This window comes from Leishmania panamensis (genome assembly GCF_000755165.1).
Source record: "Leishmania panamensis strain MHOM/PA/94/PSC-1 chromosome 28 sequence".
Classification (NCBI taxonomy): Eukaryota; Euglenozoa; class Kinetoplastea; order Trypanosomatida; family Trypanosomatidae; genus Leishmania; species Leishmania panamensis.
In genome coordinates, this window is record NC_025874.1 from 977,911 (window position 1) to 992,177 (window position 14,267).

The following is a 14,267-nucleotide window of genomic DNA, read 5'->3' on the forward strand; positions in this document are numbered from 1 at the left end:
GTGATGATGAGGGAGAAGCTGGGGGAAGGGTGTGATGTGGGAGTGGGGTGGGGGCGGTGAAAGAGACTGCTCAAGGGGGCTGGAGGAGGGAGAAGCAAGGTTAAGCGACAGATGCTTGTTGATCATTCGAGTTGGGAGCACAGCACACACACACATTTTCTCGTGTTCTTTATTTGCCTCTCTCTCGTGTTGCTACTAAGTAGCACTCCGCCCATCTGTGCCTCTCTCTGTTTGTTCATGCTCCTCAGTATTGTTTATTTCATTGGGTTGTTGTTCATTTTCACATCCTTGTTGCGATTTCTGTGTGTTGTGTGCGTGGTTGTGTCTGTGCCTACCTATCCTAAACCACCCACCTTACCCTGTCCTTCATCTGTTGCGCTCATCTCGCCCGTGGGCAATGCGCTATGTTGCTCGCTCCCTTTCAGTCTTCTCCTTTCTCCTCACATGTGCTTATCGCACTTCCCCCCCCCCTCGAGGCTGGGAAAGGGTGCTTGTACCTCTTGTGCTTGCTGGTGTTGATGTTGCCGTAGTTACGTGTATGCGCTGACGAGAGGACGTTATCGGTTGATTGGTGCGCCTTTTGCCGTCACGCGACCGAAGTTCATTCAGTTGTGCCTCCCTCCCCCTTCTCTTCCTTTCTAGGCGCCGTCATCTCAACACTTTCTCTATGTCCTTCTGGGGGTGTTTTGTTGTTGTTTTGCTTCTCCTTTGCCCGAGGGGCCCTCACGATGTATGCGCCTCTGCGTCTTTCCTTCTCTCTGCAAATGCTGGCGTGCACCCTACTCGCTGGTTCGCTGTTTTCCTATGTCGGCGCCCACCCAGGCGTGCGTGCGTGTGGTCTTGTCTTTCCCACTGTAACCGCCTTTTTCCCTTAGCGTGTCCACTTCACCACGAAGAGGTTCGGAAGTAGACGTAGGCAGTCTTAGTTCATCTACGTCTCTGTAGCGTCACGGCTGTGCCAGAGGAACCGAGCCAACCAACCCCCTTTCGTGCTGTGCATCCCTACTCCAATGCCACGGCATACAGCGCGGGCCAGGCACCGGTTCAAGTTGAGCATCACGGCCGCTTAGCAAGAGCAGAAGAGAAGTAGGCGGGGTGCGTATATGTGTTGAAATCATCCACAGGAGTCGTCGTCAGCGGGCGCAAGCGTGACCATCACTGCACCTCTCTTCAGTCCGGCGCCAGCCCAGACCTCTCCTCCGGCATCAAGGGTTTTCAGAGCCGTATACCCAAGGGCGGGCTGCAGGCTGCTTGGCTTCTCCACAAACCGTGGGGACGCTGGGCTCTGAGATGCCATACACTGAGGTGGAAGACCATAATCCGGGACTCACTTTAACAAGCGCAGGAACAAAAAAAGGGGCAAAGAGAAGCGGAGGAGATAGTCGAGGGAGGGGAGGACGTGTGTGTGTGTGCGCACACGTACCGAGGTTCCCCCAGCTCACCTAATCCAGTCACCGCTTCACTTCATCTCTCTCTTTTCTGAGGACTAACAAGAAGCGATAATTATCAGTACAGTGATCAATTTTGTGCGTAACCGAGGAAAACGACAACACACACACACACACAGCCTTGAGCGCGACTTTTGGTCAGTGCCGTGCCTGACTGGTGTCGTGGGCTGAGCGGGCTCGAGCGAAAAACGAAAGAGAGAGAGAGGACTAATGGGCATGGCGGGACCTGCAGCAGTACAATCGACTGTCACATGTATGCCACTATCTCTTTTGCTCCCAAAGTGGGTAACAACTTACCTCTAGCAGGGGGCAGGCGTAATATCCGAACTCACCTTTTGCGTGTGCTTTATGACGTGAGGTGTGTGAGTCGACGTGTACCCCCCCTCCCCCCCGTGTAACACACGGTGGGCCACATGTGCGCAATGCCGACCCTGCCCGCTCTCTCTTGCTGCTGCTGCTCGCCCCCCCCCCCTTTCCCTCATTCAATGCTCCCAACATGTTTCTCACCTCGCAGTGTTGCTGCGCGCGACTGGGCACTTTCTATTCGCACAGAGGTGTGCGAGGTCTCGTATGCACAGACGTGCATGCATGAAGCGACCGTCTGTTATCCCTGTGCATCTACTTCCCCCCTTCTGTCCCTCTCTCCCTGTGCTTTGTCGCATGTGGTGCATCTGTAATGATGCTGCCTCCTCTCCCCCTCTCTCGCCATCCGCATCCTCCCCATTCCACCGGTTTCTGCCACCCACCCATGCGCACGCGTGCACACGCATTCATTCCTTCACTAACTCCCCCCCATTCCCATCGTGCTCTGTCTTGTGGGAATACCCACACGGAGGGGGTAGCGCAAAAAAAGAGAGTCTCTCATCAATCGCGCCTCTTCTCGTCGCCATCTTCCTCACGTTCCCCTCTTTTCCTCTTCCCAGGTTACTTGGGACACACAACACACTTTCCTTTCTCTCTTGATCGTGTATCCGCCTTCTGCTGCTGCATCATGTTCCGTCGTGTGGGCTCATCTCCAGTGGCCCGCCGTGCCGCTGCTCTGTCGGTGGCTGCGCGCAGCCTCATCTACACACCGCGCATCCGCGACATGAAGTTTCTGTACGAAGAGGTTTTCAATATGTACGACCACTACAAGGAATTGGGCAACAGTGCTGCTGGTGGATCTGACAACATAGTCACGAAAGAGCTGATGGATGCGCTACTGGAGGAGAGCTCGAAGCTTGCGACGCAGACTCTCTTTCCGCTGTACGAATCCAGCGACAGTGAAGGCTGTGTGCTACAGGATGGCCATGTGACGACGCCAAAGGGGTTCAAGGCGGCGTACCAGGCGCTCGCAGCGGGTGGCTGGACGAGTGTTAATGAGTCCGAGAAGTATGGCGGGCAGGGGTTGCCCTTCTCGGTCGGTTTCACGACGCGTGAAATTATGGCGACAGCAAATTGGGGCTTCAGCATGTACTCCGGACTCTCTCTGGGCGCCTGCCGCACGCTCATGTCCTGGGCGAGCGAGGAGCTCAAGGGCCAGTACCTGCCAAAGCTTGTGAGTGGCGAGTGGAGTGGGACGATGTGCCTGACGGAGCCGCAGTGCGGGACAGACCTGTCGCAGGTGAAGACGAAGGCGGAGCCGTCCGGCGACGGCAAGTCGTACAACATCACCGGCACGAAGATCTTCATCTCCGCCGGCGACCACGACCTAACGGAGAACATCATTCACATCGTGCTTGCGCGGCTGCCAAACTCACTGCCGTCGACGAAGGGACTGTCGCTGTTCCTCGTTCCACGGCATGTTGTGAATCGTAACGGGTCGCTGGAGGCTGCGAAGAACGTGGAGTGCAGTGGGTTAGAGAAGAAAATGGGGATCAAGGGCAGCTCGACGTGCCAGCTGAGCTTCGACAAGTCTGTGGGGTACCTGATCGGCGAGCCGAGCGCCGGGATGAAGCAGATGTTCACGTTCATGAACGCTGCGCGAATGGGGTGTGCGCTGGAGGGTGTGTGCCACGCGGAGCTTGCGTTCCAGAACGGACTACAGTACGCACGCGAGCGGCGGTCGATGCGCGCCCTTGGCGGCGCAAAGGAGCCGGAGAAGCCAGCAGACCGGATCATTTGCCATGCGAACGTGCGGCAGAATTTGCTGTTTGCGAAGGCTGTTGCGGAGGGTGGGCGTGCATTGCTGACCGACGTTGGGCGGCTGCTGGATATGCACGCTGCTGCGACGGACGCTGTGAAGGCGTCGGCGCTGGACCACGAGATCGGCTTCTACACCCCAATCGCGAAAGCGTGTGTGACGGAGTGGGGCGTGGAGGCTGCGAGCCGGTTGCTGCAGGTGTGGGGCGGGCACGGGTACATCAAGGGTAACGGGATGGAGCAGATACTGCGCGATTCACGCATCGGGACCATCTACGAGGGCACCACCGGCGTGCAGGCGCTGGACTTCATTGGGCGCAAGGTGCTGAGCACGAAGGGCGGCAACCAGGCGAAGCGGTTTGGGAAGCGTGTGAGCAAGCTTGCCTGGGCGCACCTGTTTTCGACCGGTGCACTGGGGCGGTACGCGCGGCAACTGTGGCTGATGCAGAAGCACTGGCGGATTGCGACGACGAGGATCGGGATGATGGCATTGAAGAACCGCGACGCTGTCGCCGCGTCGTCGGAGGATTTTTTAATGTACACGGGTTATATGGTGCTCGGGTACTACTGGCTGCGGATGGCAGAGGTGGCGCAGCGCAAGGTGGCAGCAGGCCAGGATGCGGACGGATTCTACCAGACGAAGCTGGACACGTGTGAGTACGTGTTCACGCGCATTCTGCCGCGCGTGGAAGCCCACAAGAGGATCATGCAAGCGGAGCCAACTCTGTGCGCGTACAAGGAGGAGAACTGGGACATCTGACTGGGTGACCCATGCGCTGCGTGGTTGCTGAACGATGTCAGCGTGGGGTAACCGTGCGGGGACGCTTTTTTCGTGCTTGTGGCATTTCGCATGTATGACGTGCGTTCAAAGGCCTTTCGGCAGAGTGGCCAGCGCATCTTGTGCCTGCGTGCCGCCCCTCGCCCGCCTTTCCTCCCTTCTGAGGTGCCAGCTTAGACACCGGATATCGCCCCGTGAGGGATCGAGTATGTGTGTGCCCCTGTACCTGTCGCTTTCTTTCCTTCCTCTGCACAACAGCACGAGGGGCAACATGGAGGGATCACGCTACTGCACGCTGTGAGGAGACGGTGGCTTCTCCTCTCTGTGTTTCCTCTGATCCCGCTGCCCTCTCCCGGCGTTGACGGCACGGATGGTGGAGAGAAGTACCCACGCACGAAAAATGAGACTCTACTCGAGTTTTTCGGCATTCTCGTTCGTCTCTCTTCTTCTCTGTCCGCTGCGCGAGTATGGTTGGCCCTCTTCCTCCTTCCTTTATACTGGAAGAAAAAGCGACGTGTTTTGATTTTCTTCGTTTGCTCTCTGACCCCCTGCTCTGTGTGTGTGCGTGTGTGTATGTGCGGGCGGACGCCAAGCAGCCTCCCCCCCTCCCCCATCCCGGCCGATGCTAGACCACTTCTGGGGGTGACAGGGTCAGGTGCCCACGACGTGGGGAAGGCCAGTGCGATGCATCGCCACTGATGCCGGCGGGTCAGGCTGTGGCGCGTGCCTGCGGCTGCTTCGCAGCAGGCGATGGGCCTAGAAAGAGGCCCGCTGTAGAGTGGCGTGTGTGTTGTCGCTTGAGGCTTCCCGAAGAGGTTTCTTGTCTTTGGCTTTGTGTGGCAGCGGTGCTCGACGTGGGCGCGCGCCTGCACGCACACAATGTGCTCCTATACCCCCTTCCCGCCCCTCTTTAGCGGTCTGCTTCCCATGCGGTACTCAGCGCATGCCTGCTGTCTTTGCTCCTCTGCGTTTCCTTCGTACGGTCTCTCATGACGGTGCACTGGGGAGGTCTGCCCAGTTTCCTTGACGGGCCCTTTTTTGAGTTGCGTTGGGCTCTGCCTTCTTCTGCATAATCCAAAGACTCCGAGGGGCGCCTTTGCCCCTAAGCACAGGCCCCAAAAATGCAGACACGCACCGTGGCGCGTACGGCTTCAGTGCGTCTTCATGTTCTTTGCCCCTCTCCTCCCCTTCCCCATCGTCCGTCCTGTATTGCCGCGCCCTGTTCCCTTCCTTCGCTCTCCTTTGCTTTTTGTTTCATCTCAGTTCTGCACGTGCTTTTCTTTATTTAGTTGTCTCTCTCCCCCTCCCTCCCTCGTACTGGTTTAGAATGATGCAATCGGTGTAAAGGTGCGCGCGCAGGCGTACGCTCGTACCCTGCGGGGCGACGTTTCTGGTGGCTTCGGCTCGGCGCCCAGGCGTACACACACACATGTATATGTTGAAGAACTCAAGCGCTTCTGCATGCTTGTGCTGTTGCTGCTGCTTTTCTCTTCATTTTCTCTGTTTCCTGTTCCCTCATTTCGCTCTCTTTCCCTCCTCTCTCTTTCTCCTTTGAGCAATTTTCTGTTTTGCGCTTGTTATGTCTAGCGGCGGTGTGTCTCTCTCTCGAATCCCCTGAGCGCACTTGCCTGCGTATGTCTGTGACAGTACATGAGCGACTTGGCGAACAAGGACTAATGTCTTCGTGCCCTTGTATGTGTGCGTGTGGGACTCGAAGTAGATGACCACAATGGTAGGTGTGCATGTGCGAAGGCGAGTGGCGTACGTTCGCGATGGCTGTTCCACGAGTGTCTCCGTGTGTGCGCGCGTATCGGCAGATAATCACCCCCTTTCTCTCCCCGATGTGTGCCTCGTGGCTGCTTCTCCTCCCTCCTCCCCCCGCTCCACGCCAGGGAGTCCTTCGCCGATGTTTGTGAGCTGCGTGAGTCAGTCACCACCTCCTCCCCCAGACTCGTTGCCTTTTTACTGGAATGATCACATCTTCTCTCCATCTCTCTGGCCCTCGTCTCCTCCTGCGTTGTCCAACTCACGTGCACTCACCACGTGATCTGAGTTTGGGTCGGATTGCACAGAACCGACGATTGGGCCTACTTCAGACGCATCCAACAAACGCCCCCTCCTCCCCCCCCCCCACACACGCACTGTACGCTGCGTTAGAGACACCGTGGCTGCAGCGATGGACTTCCGTGCCAGCATGCGTGCGATGCTGGAGAGCGCGAGGCAGTCGATTCGCAATCGCGCCGTCAATCCCACTGGCAAGGCCGCACTGAAGAAGGGACGGACTCTTGATGATTCGTCTTCATCCAGCCGATGCCCGCAGCCCAAGGCGCAGCCGACGCCACCCTCCCCCTCCTTGGCCGTGGCAGAGGGGCTCCACTTTCGGAGGGACACGGCGGATGACGCGGATATGGCCCCATCGGAGGCGAGTGCGCTGAGCGCAAAAGAGAGTCGAATGCAGTTTGTGCGGCATTACCATCGCCTACTGCTCGCCTTCATCGAAGACAAGTCCAAATATGAGCTGGAGCTGCCGAACCTCTCCTCACTGGACCGCCTGGTCGTCCACTCCCTGGCTGAGAAATGCAACTTGTCGCACGAATCCGCCGGCGACCGCGCTGATCGCGTGATGCACCTGAAGAAGGACATTTTGTTCTTTCAGAACCCCGAGGCGGCGCGGCAGGTTAACCTCGACGACATCATCGAGAAGGTATTGTGGAAGGAGAGCAAATTCCAGATTCGCTACGTACGGTCGGCGAACCCGGCACAGGTGGCAGTCGGCGACATCGGAAGCTACGCTGACGAGGACGCCCTCGAGAAAATCGAGCGGTTTCGCCGTGCCACGGACGAGTACCGGCATGCCACGGACATGGGCTACTCTCAACAGGAGCTGCTGCTGGCTGAAGCGGGTATCAAGGGTGAGGACGGTGACGCTGCGGAAAGGCAGGGCTGTGCGGTTCCTGGGAGACTCGAGGAGATCTTGAGCCGACCAGACGATTCCTCTGCGCTGACCATTACGGCGGGGCCAGCGTCCGCGGTGTCCTCGTCTCCGTCTCAGCAGCTGTCGCCAGCAACGTCCACGATTGCGGTTGCAATGGCGCGGTCAAAGGCAACGGCGGCAGCGGGTGCTGCCAAGGCATCCGCTGCCATGATGAATTTGTACGACGAGGTGTGCCGAACCTGCGGCTCACGAGTGCGACTCGATGGACCACCGCAGGGATGGAAGTGCAGCCACTACTGCACTCATTGCACCCGTCACTCCATTTGGTGTTTGGAGGAGGTGAGGACCAGGGCGGACCCGGCGAGGCACCACAAGCGAAGGCGCGACGGGGCGTCGTCGGCCGAGGGTGAGGGCGAAACTGGCGGCCGACGTCGTGGTGAGCAAGCTGTGGAGGAGATCGATCGCGAGGAGGATGAGGGCGACGGAGCTGTCCGACATTCCCGCACTCAAAGTCGCAGCAGCAGCGCAACCGAGGAGGACGCGAGCGAGGTCCTCACGGCAGAGGACGTGGCGGAGATGGCGGCGACGAACGACTTCAGTGCTAAGGACACGAACTGGTTGCGCGAGTTTGCCTCACGCCAGACGGCGCATGTGGCCGACCAGATCGCCTTCTGCATCGACTTCAGTGATCTGACCGAGGCACGCCTGTTCCGTCGCTACGACGGCGTAGCAACCTCGTCGGAGGCGGCGTGCTGGTATGTAGTTCTTCGTGAGGTGCGAGATCTATCTTTGACTGTGTCAGACCTCGTGCGAGAGCTCTTGAACGAGGCCTTTGTAGTCCCGTCGTCGGCTGCTGCACAGGATGGTGTCGAGAACACCACACCGACCCCAGCAGTAGAGGCCATTCACACCGAGGAAGCGGAGGAGCGCGCGATGGAGCACATCGCTATTGCGTATCCAAACCTCTCTGTTTACGGCATCGAATGCGTGGCGGTGTGCCAGATGCGTCCTGCCGTGCGATGGGCCTCCGTGCCCCAGCTGCTCATCAACGAGGAGGCCCTTCAGCACCTGCGGCAGCGCTACGGCGCACGGCACGTGTTCCCAACTCAGTCTCTCGAAGAGGCGGTGCAACGCGCTGGCGAGTCTAACGCCTCCCCCTTTCCCCCCTGAGCAAGCGAGGTACTCCTTCTCTACGAGTCGGATGATGGGCTTCTCCCTCTTGTTCACCCTTCGCCCGTTGCCTGCAAAAACTGAGACGCCTCTGTTTCTCTGTGTTGGCCCATGCGCTTCTATGGAAGACTGCACCAACTGCCACCGTATACACACAGAGAGAGAGAGAGCGAAGGATCGAGAACACTGGTGAACCTCCGTGTGGGACAAGGATGAACGGCAGCACCCCATCATCGCTCAGCACGTTCTCCTTTCCCTTCCTTCACGCCAGCAGCGGCAAGAGCTGACGTGAAGGTGCTGCAGCAGGCTGTTCATTGGCCGCCTATAGAGGCACACTAATGAGGCTGACGTGTGCGTGTAGCTACAGCGGCTCTCTACAACACGGGAAAAACAGAGGGCCAGAGCTGGTGGGGATAGCGGTACGCGCTCGTGTCCTCTGCGATGTGCACACAAACTTCCGCCCAGACACGCGGCAGCCGAACATGCGCACCCCTCCTGTCACAGAGAGAGAGACGCACACACATGCACGCAAGAGGCGCACATGCTTTTCTTCATGCCATTTTCGCTATGGGAAGAAAACCCATATGTGGGTGAACACTCTCTCGCTGCATGATGTAATGATGTGCTGAGAGAGGACGAGAGGGGGCGGGGCGGAGAGGACGTCGGCTGCCTTCCTTCGTTTATCTCTCTCTTTCACTCTCTACTTCTCCTTTCACCCATCTGTGGGCATTGCACGATAGCAGTGCTACTTGAGTTGGGTCGTGCACCTTCTGCGCCTCACCTTGCACCTCTCATCTCTCTCACCTCCTCGCCGCTTCCTCTGCTTTGAGTGTCGCCTTTTCTTTTCCTCGTTTTTTTCAAGCCTTCTCGTTCATCATAAGGCGAGGGCGGTTTGTCGCTTGTGTGCGCCTGTGACTACGTGGCGCGGTTACCATCACCGTATTCAAGACCCCGGCGCTGCTACGTGAGAGATCCCCACACCCACAGAGGGGAACACACACCTACCCACCCACCCACCCACCCACCCACCCACACACACACTGACAGAGCGGCGCCCACTCATTTATTCCGACCCACAGAGAGACTCGCAGACGGTTGCCTTTTCAATCCACGGCACCGATCTGTCAGGGCCACACCGGACAGCTCCAACGCACCGTCTTCTCTGTCCCTCCCAGCGTGTCTCTTCGGTGCGCTTGGGCGGCCAGAGGGGGAAGGCGGGCGCTCTCTCTTTCGACGACTGGAGTGACAGTCGCCGCGGCAGACGCAGAGAGAGAGAGAGAGAAAGGGAGAGAGAAAGGCAGGCGGAGCAGAGAAGAGGTGCGTCAAAGCAGAAGCCCACAGTGTGCGTTGGAGGGGGCGATGTACTCGCGGACGAGTCTCCTGCGCCTTCGTGCGTGTGATTTTGGTGCCGCTCGGCATCACACAGTGCACTCTGGTGTTCGAGGGCTGCGAGCACTTTTACTGGTACCATGGTCGGGCTCTACTCACGGCACCGACTGCTGCTCCTCGCATGCGTTGACCAGCGCCGTTCGCGGTCTCTCTCTTCGGCTGAACGAGGGCATGGAAGGGTCGGAGCAGTTCACTGTGTCCTTTCATGCAGACACTGGCCGCCGCAGCGGCGCGGCGGGTTTCTTTGTGGGCGAGGCAAATGTGCGGCAACCCACCCCCTCCTCCGTTGACGAGGCCCCGATGTGCGACACAGCGGGGGCTGTTCCCCCTTTTGTAAAGGATGAGAGCACGGCGACTGCAGCCGACTGGGAGGCGATGTCTGTGAGTGCAAAGTGGCAAACTACGGGTAGTACTGACCCCGGTACCAGCGCCTGTGATGGTGACGACAGGAATGATAGCCGCCACGTGAAACTATCCGACACCTCTGTGGGGGTCGTGGAAGCGGACGCCGGCGCCGCTGCGATCCGTGACGCCCCGAGTACCTGTTCTTTCTTTTCTCCTGTGGCGCCGCCTCGCGTACACCCACCGGTGGAGTTCGCACCGCCACGGGAGGAGCCGACAGCTTTCACTTCTCTCTGCCCACGCCTCGGCCCCGATGATGGTCGTCGTGCTACTGCTGCTGCTACTGCACCGTGTACGACTGCCGTATCGGATGCTGAATCGCCTTTCATGAAGCCCATCACGGCAACCCACGCACTCTACTCGAATCTTTTTCAGGAAAGTTTCGTGAACCCTTTCAACGGACGCCTCACCGGTACGAGCTCCTTGGCCGCCAAGTTGCTGTGTAGCGTTGGCTTCTATCGAAAGGTGTCAAACCCGCTGCAGCTTGAATGGAGCCCTGCGGAGTACATGACAACGCTCCAGAAAATTGTGTCAGCTGAGCAACTGAAGGCAGCGCGTCGACAGGAGCGACAGGCACGGCAGGAGCGCCGAGTCTCGAAGGTTGCTGCTAAGACGAGAAAGTTGTTGGCACCAGCCACTAGGCAAACAAGGGCGGGAGACTCGCGTGCAAAGTTATCGGCGAAGTGCAGTGTATCTGGGGAAGCCTTTATGCCAGTAGGCGAGGCGATGACATCGGCACGCAGTCAGCTGCTTCGGCCATTCCTGCGACATGGACCCGACCACTGGATGGCGAACGTGGCAAAGCTCCTCGAGCGGCACGACGCCTTCACGTACCTCCACAAGGAGCTGGAGCGGCTCTACAGCCGTCTGAGCGCAGCGTACATGACGCCGAAGCTCGACACCCCCACGGACCCCAGCACAGTAGGCATGACTATCACTCAGGATCAGCGCCACGTGGTGAAGTTGGCACTGAGCGGCTTCAATTTGTTCGTCGGCGGCAGCGCCGGGACGGGTAAGACAGTGCTACTCAAGTACATCTACCGCGAGCTTTCCCAGATGGGGCTACGGGTTGCCATGACGGCCACCACAGGCGTGACGGCCGTTCAGCTCGGCGGCTGCACCTTCCACCACGCCTTCAATGCGCCGCTCGACGCGGCACCGCATCGGTGGGACGCCAATGCGTTGCGAGCCGTCGATGTAGTCATTATAGACGAGGTTTCGTTGCTCGATGCATGCATGCTAGACGCCTTCGACATGGAGGCGCGACTGGCTCGCATGCATCACAGACCGTTCGGCGGGCTGCAACTCATCGCGTGCGGCGACTTCCTGCAGCTTTCACGCGAGGACACCCTACCGGCGTACGAAAGTGCCGCCTTCACGCATTTGGTCTCACTGCGCCTCGTCACTCCAATGCGACACGCTGCGGACGACCCGCTCATGAGGCTGCTGGAGGATCTACGGCATGGCCGCTTCGACACGAAGTGTTTCGCTGCCCTCGATAGACCAATACCAGCGAACAGCACTCACGTCACGTACCTCTTTCCTCGACGCCGCGAGGCACAGCAGCTCAATGACCTTAAGCTGAGTGAGCTAACGACGCAGGAGATGACCTTCACCCCGCAGCGTGGACCGCTGCAGTTGTGTGGAACCTTCACGCACTCAGCGTTGGTGGAGCTAAACAGAGACGCTGACGGTATGCGAGCTGCCATGCCACACCGAGAGCGCCTGCTGGAGATGATTCGCGAGGAGTCGCAGCACGTGTGCGCCGGTGGTCATCGCAAGGATGGAGGTGAGAGAGAGCTTGCGCCGTGTGTCGCGGATCACGAGCTGGTCATAATGCCCGTGCGAACCGAGGGGGCGCTGGTGACGCGCTTCGCTTTGCGATTGCGGTGTCGAGAGCGAGAGTTGCCCACGTCTGGAACGAGAGGTGGGTGCGTTGGCAGTGCTGACAGCGGCGAGGACTGTACCTCTACGCAGCCTTCGGTACTTTCTGCGGGCGACGTGCCGGCCCTCGTGGTCGACCCGACTCACAGCGGTGCCCCCGCTGCCATCTCGGTGAGCACGCTGCGCAGGCCGATTACCACTCTCGCGACGAAGCGAACGCGTCGCATCATAGCACCTTTCTCTGCCGCTGAGTGGGAAGAGATTGCAACCGCCGTCGCCACGCGACTCGGCGGCCGCGTTGTCACGATGCTGGAGGAGGAGCCGTCCTCTATGGTACCGCTGAGTGTGACCATGGCGCTTGCAGACATGACAAGCTCCGACGTTGCCCTTTCCCTTGCGCCGCTGCGACTCAAGCTAGGGTGTCGAGTCATGGTGAATCGCAACCTCTCACGAACGGTGTCGAATGGAAGCGTCGGTATTGTTGAGGCCTTTGCCCCACCAGACATCAACCTCTTCCCGCGCCGTACCGACCGCTCTGCGCGCGCCGTGTTCCAGCGTGTGTGTCAACAGAAGCTGTTTGCACAGCTCCCCATTGTGCGCCTCCTTGGCGGGGAGGTGGTGCAGATTCCACCCATCTCGATCACCCTCGGTGGCACGGCGCAGAGCTACTTCTACGGCCACGAGGTGCTCACCATACCGCTGCAACTCGGCTACGCCTTCACGGTGCATAAGGTGCAGGGGTTGACACTGCAAGGTACAGTGGTGTTGGACTGCGAGAAGTTCTTTGACTGCGCACACCTAATCTACGTCGCGTGCTCGAGAGTACGGAAGCTCGATCAGCTTGTTGTTTATCGCGTCCAGCCAAGCATGATCATTGTGCGTCGCAGCGCACTGGAGTTCTCCAACAAGCTGCAGGACGCGAGAAACTTGAATGTCGTAGATTTGCCACCTTCGACTGCGCGCTCTTCTTGGTCTCAACACCCACACACACAACAGCGCGTTTTTTTTTCTACACCAGCCTAACGGGACAGGCGTCGTGTGAGTGTGTGTTGCGGAGCGGGGGATGCACCGGCGCTTCATTCTCTCACGAGGGCACACCCTCTCTTTCTCCCCCCCTACCACTCCCTGCTGTGACAACCGCAGCACCACAGCTGTTCTGAGGCCCTTCTCTACCCACAGCCTCGCGCAGCCTCCGCGACGGTCTTTTCACTTCTTTTCAGCGTTTTCGTTTCCGCCTTGTTTGGCTCTGTGTTGCGTGTGTGCGCGGAATGAAGGACTCGCACACAGCGCAGAGCCATGCGGGGGGCACTGCTCCTCTTACTGCTGCCTCTATGGTCCGTTACTTTCAATGCACCCCTCACACACACAGGGAGAGAGAAAACGCGGGTGCGAGTGTCCCCCCCCCTCTCTCCCTGTGCCATCTTTAGTTGCTACAGCCGATGCTTGCGGTGGATGGCGATGAGTTGGACGGTTTAGGTGGAAGGAGGAAGGAGGGAGAGCTGAACGAGAGGCGTGCGCGGAATTAGCAAAGCACTCTTGCTTTCCTCTGTGTGCGCTCCTGCGCTTTCCATCGTCTCCCGCTGACCACCACCCAGCACTCCTCTTCTGCTGTTGCACATCTACAAGAGAGACGAAGTGCTTCTCAAGCAGGGACTACGTACTCAACTCCGTCGGCCTCATCATACTCGCTGGTACACCCTTTTCACCCATTTTCTCTCTCCTTCATGCACCACATTCCTCACTTCCCCACTCGCGTGCCCTTCACGGCGTTTACCCCGAGCGGAGACAGCGGCCGACTGAGGCGCCCCGCCTTTTGCCTTTTTCTCGGCGCGTCTCGCACTTCACTCTCCACCTCACTTGTTTTTCACCTCGACTTCGTGCCCCATCCTACACAGCTGTGCGCACTGCACGTACATGCGAGTGCGTGAGCGTGCATCAACCGGAACACCACCCACCCGTGCTTCGAGAGCAGAGGCATCACACCCACACACAGAGAGAGAGCGACGGACAACTGCATGCTCATTAGGCATTCAACTGGACGCTCACATCCGCCGCTGCTCGGGTTCCTGCTACTGCGAGAGGTGATTGCACTCCCAAGCACAGAAACAAACACCACTTGTACGTGTACCGTCTTCTAGCC

The 14,267-nt window shown here is 58.8% G+C and overlaps 3 protein-coding genes across 3 annotated transcripts, besides 2 other annotated features; all 3 read left to right on the forward strand.

Annotated features, from left to right (window-relative positions):
* Positions 1–924: 924 nt before the first annotated feature.
* Positions 925–1,305: a repeat region.
* Positions 1,306–2,439: 1,134 nt separating this feature from the next.
* Positions 2,440–4,329, forward strand: LPMP_282660 (acyl-CoA dehydrogenase, putative; the record flags this gene model as incomplete). The annotated part of the gene is made up of 1 exon (XM_010702303.1): positions 2,440–4,329. One exon carries the CDS (start codon positions 2,440–2,442, stop codon positions 4,327–4,329), a length of 1,890 nt encoding a protein of 629 aa, XP_010700605.1.
* A 574-nt stretch (positions 4,330–4,903) lies between these two features.
* Positions 4,904–5,129: a repeat region.
* A 1,394-nt stretch (positions 5,130–6,523) lies between these two features.
* Positions 6,524–8,452, forward strand: LPMP_282670 (hypothetical protein; the record flags this gene model as incomplete). Its single annotated transcript, XM_010702304.1, has 1 exon — positions 6,524–8,452. The coding sequence occupies one exon, from the start codon at positions 6,524–6,526 to the stop codon at positions 8,450–8,452; it is 1,929 nt and encodes a 642-aa protein (XP_010700606.1).
* Positions 8,453–10,570: 2,118 nt separating this feature from the next.
* On the forward strand, positions 10,571–13,150 carry LPMP_282680 (DNA repair and recombination protein, putative; the record flags this gene model as incomplete). Its single annotated transcript, XM_010702305.1, has 1 exon — positions 10,571–13,150. One exon carries the CDS (start codon positions 10,571–10,573, stop codon positions 13,148–13,150), a length of 2,580 nt encoding a protein of 859 aa, XP_010700607.1.
* Positions 13,151–14,267: the final 1,117 nt, after the last annotated feature.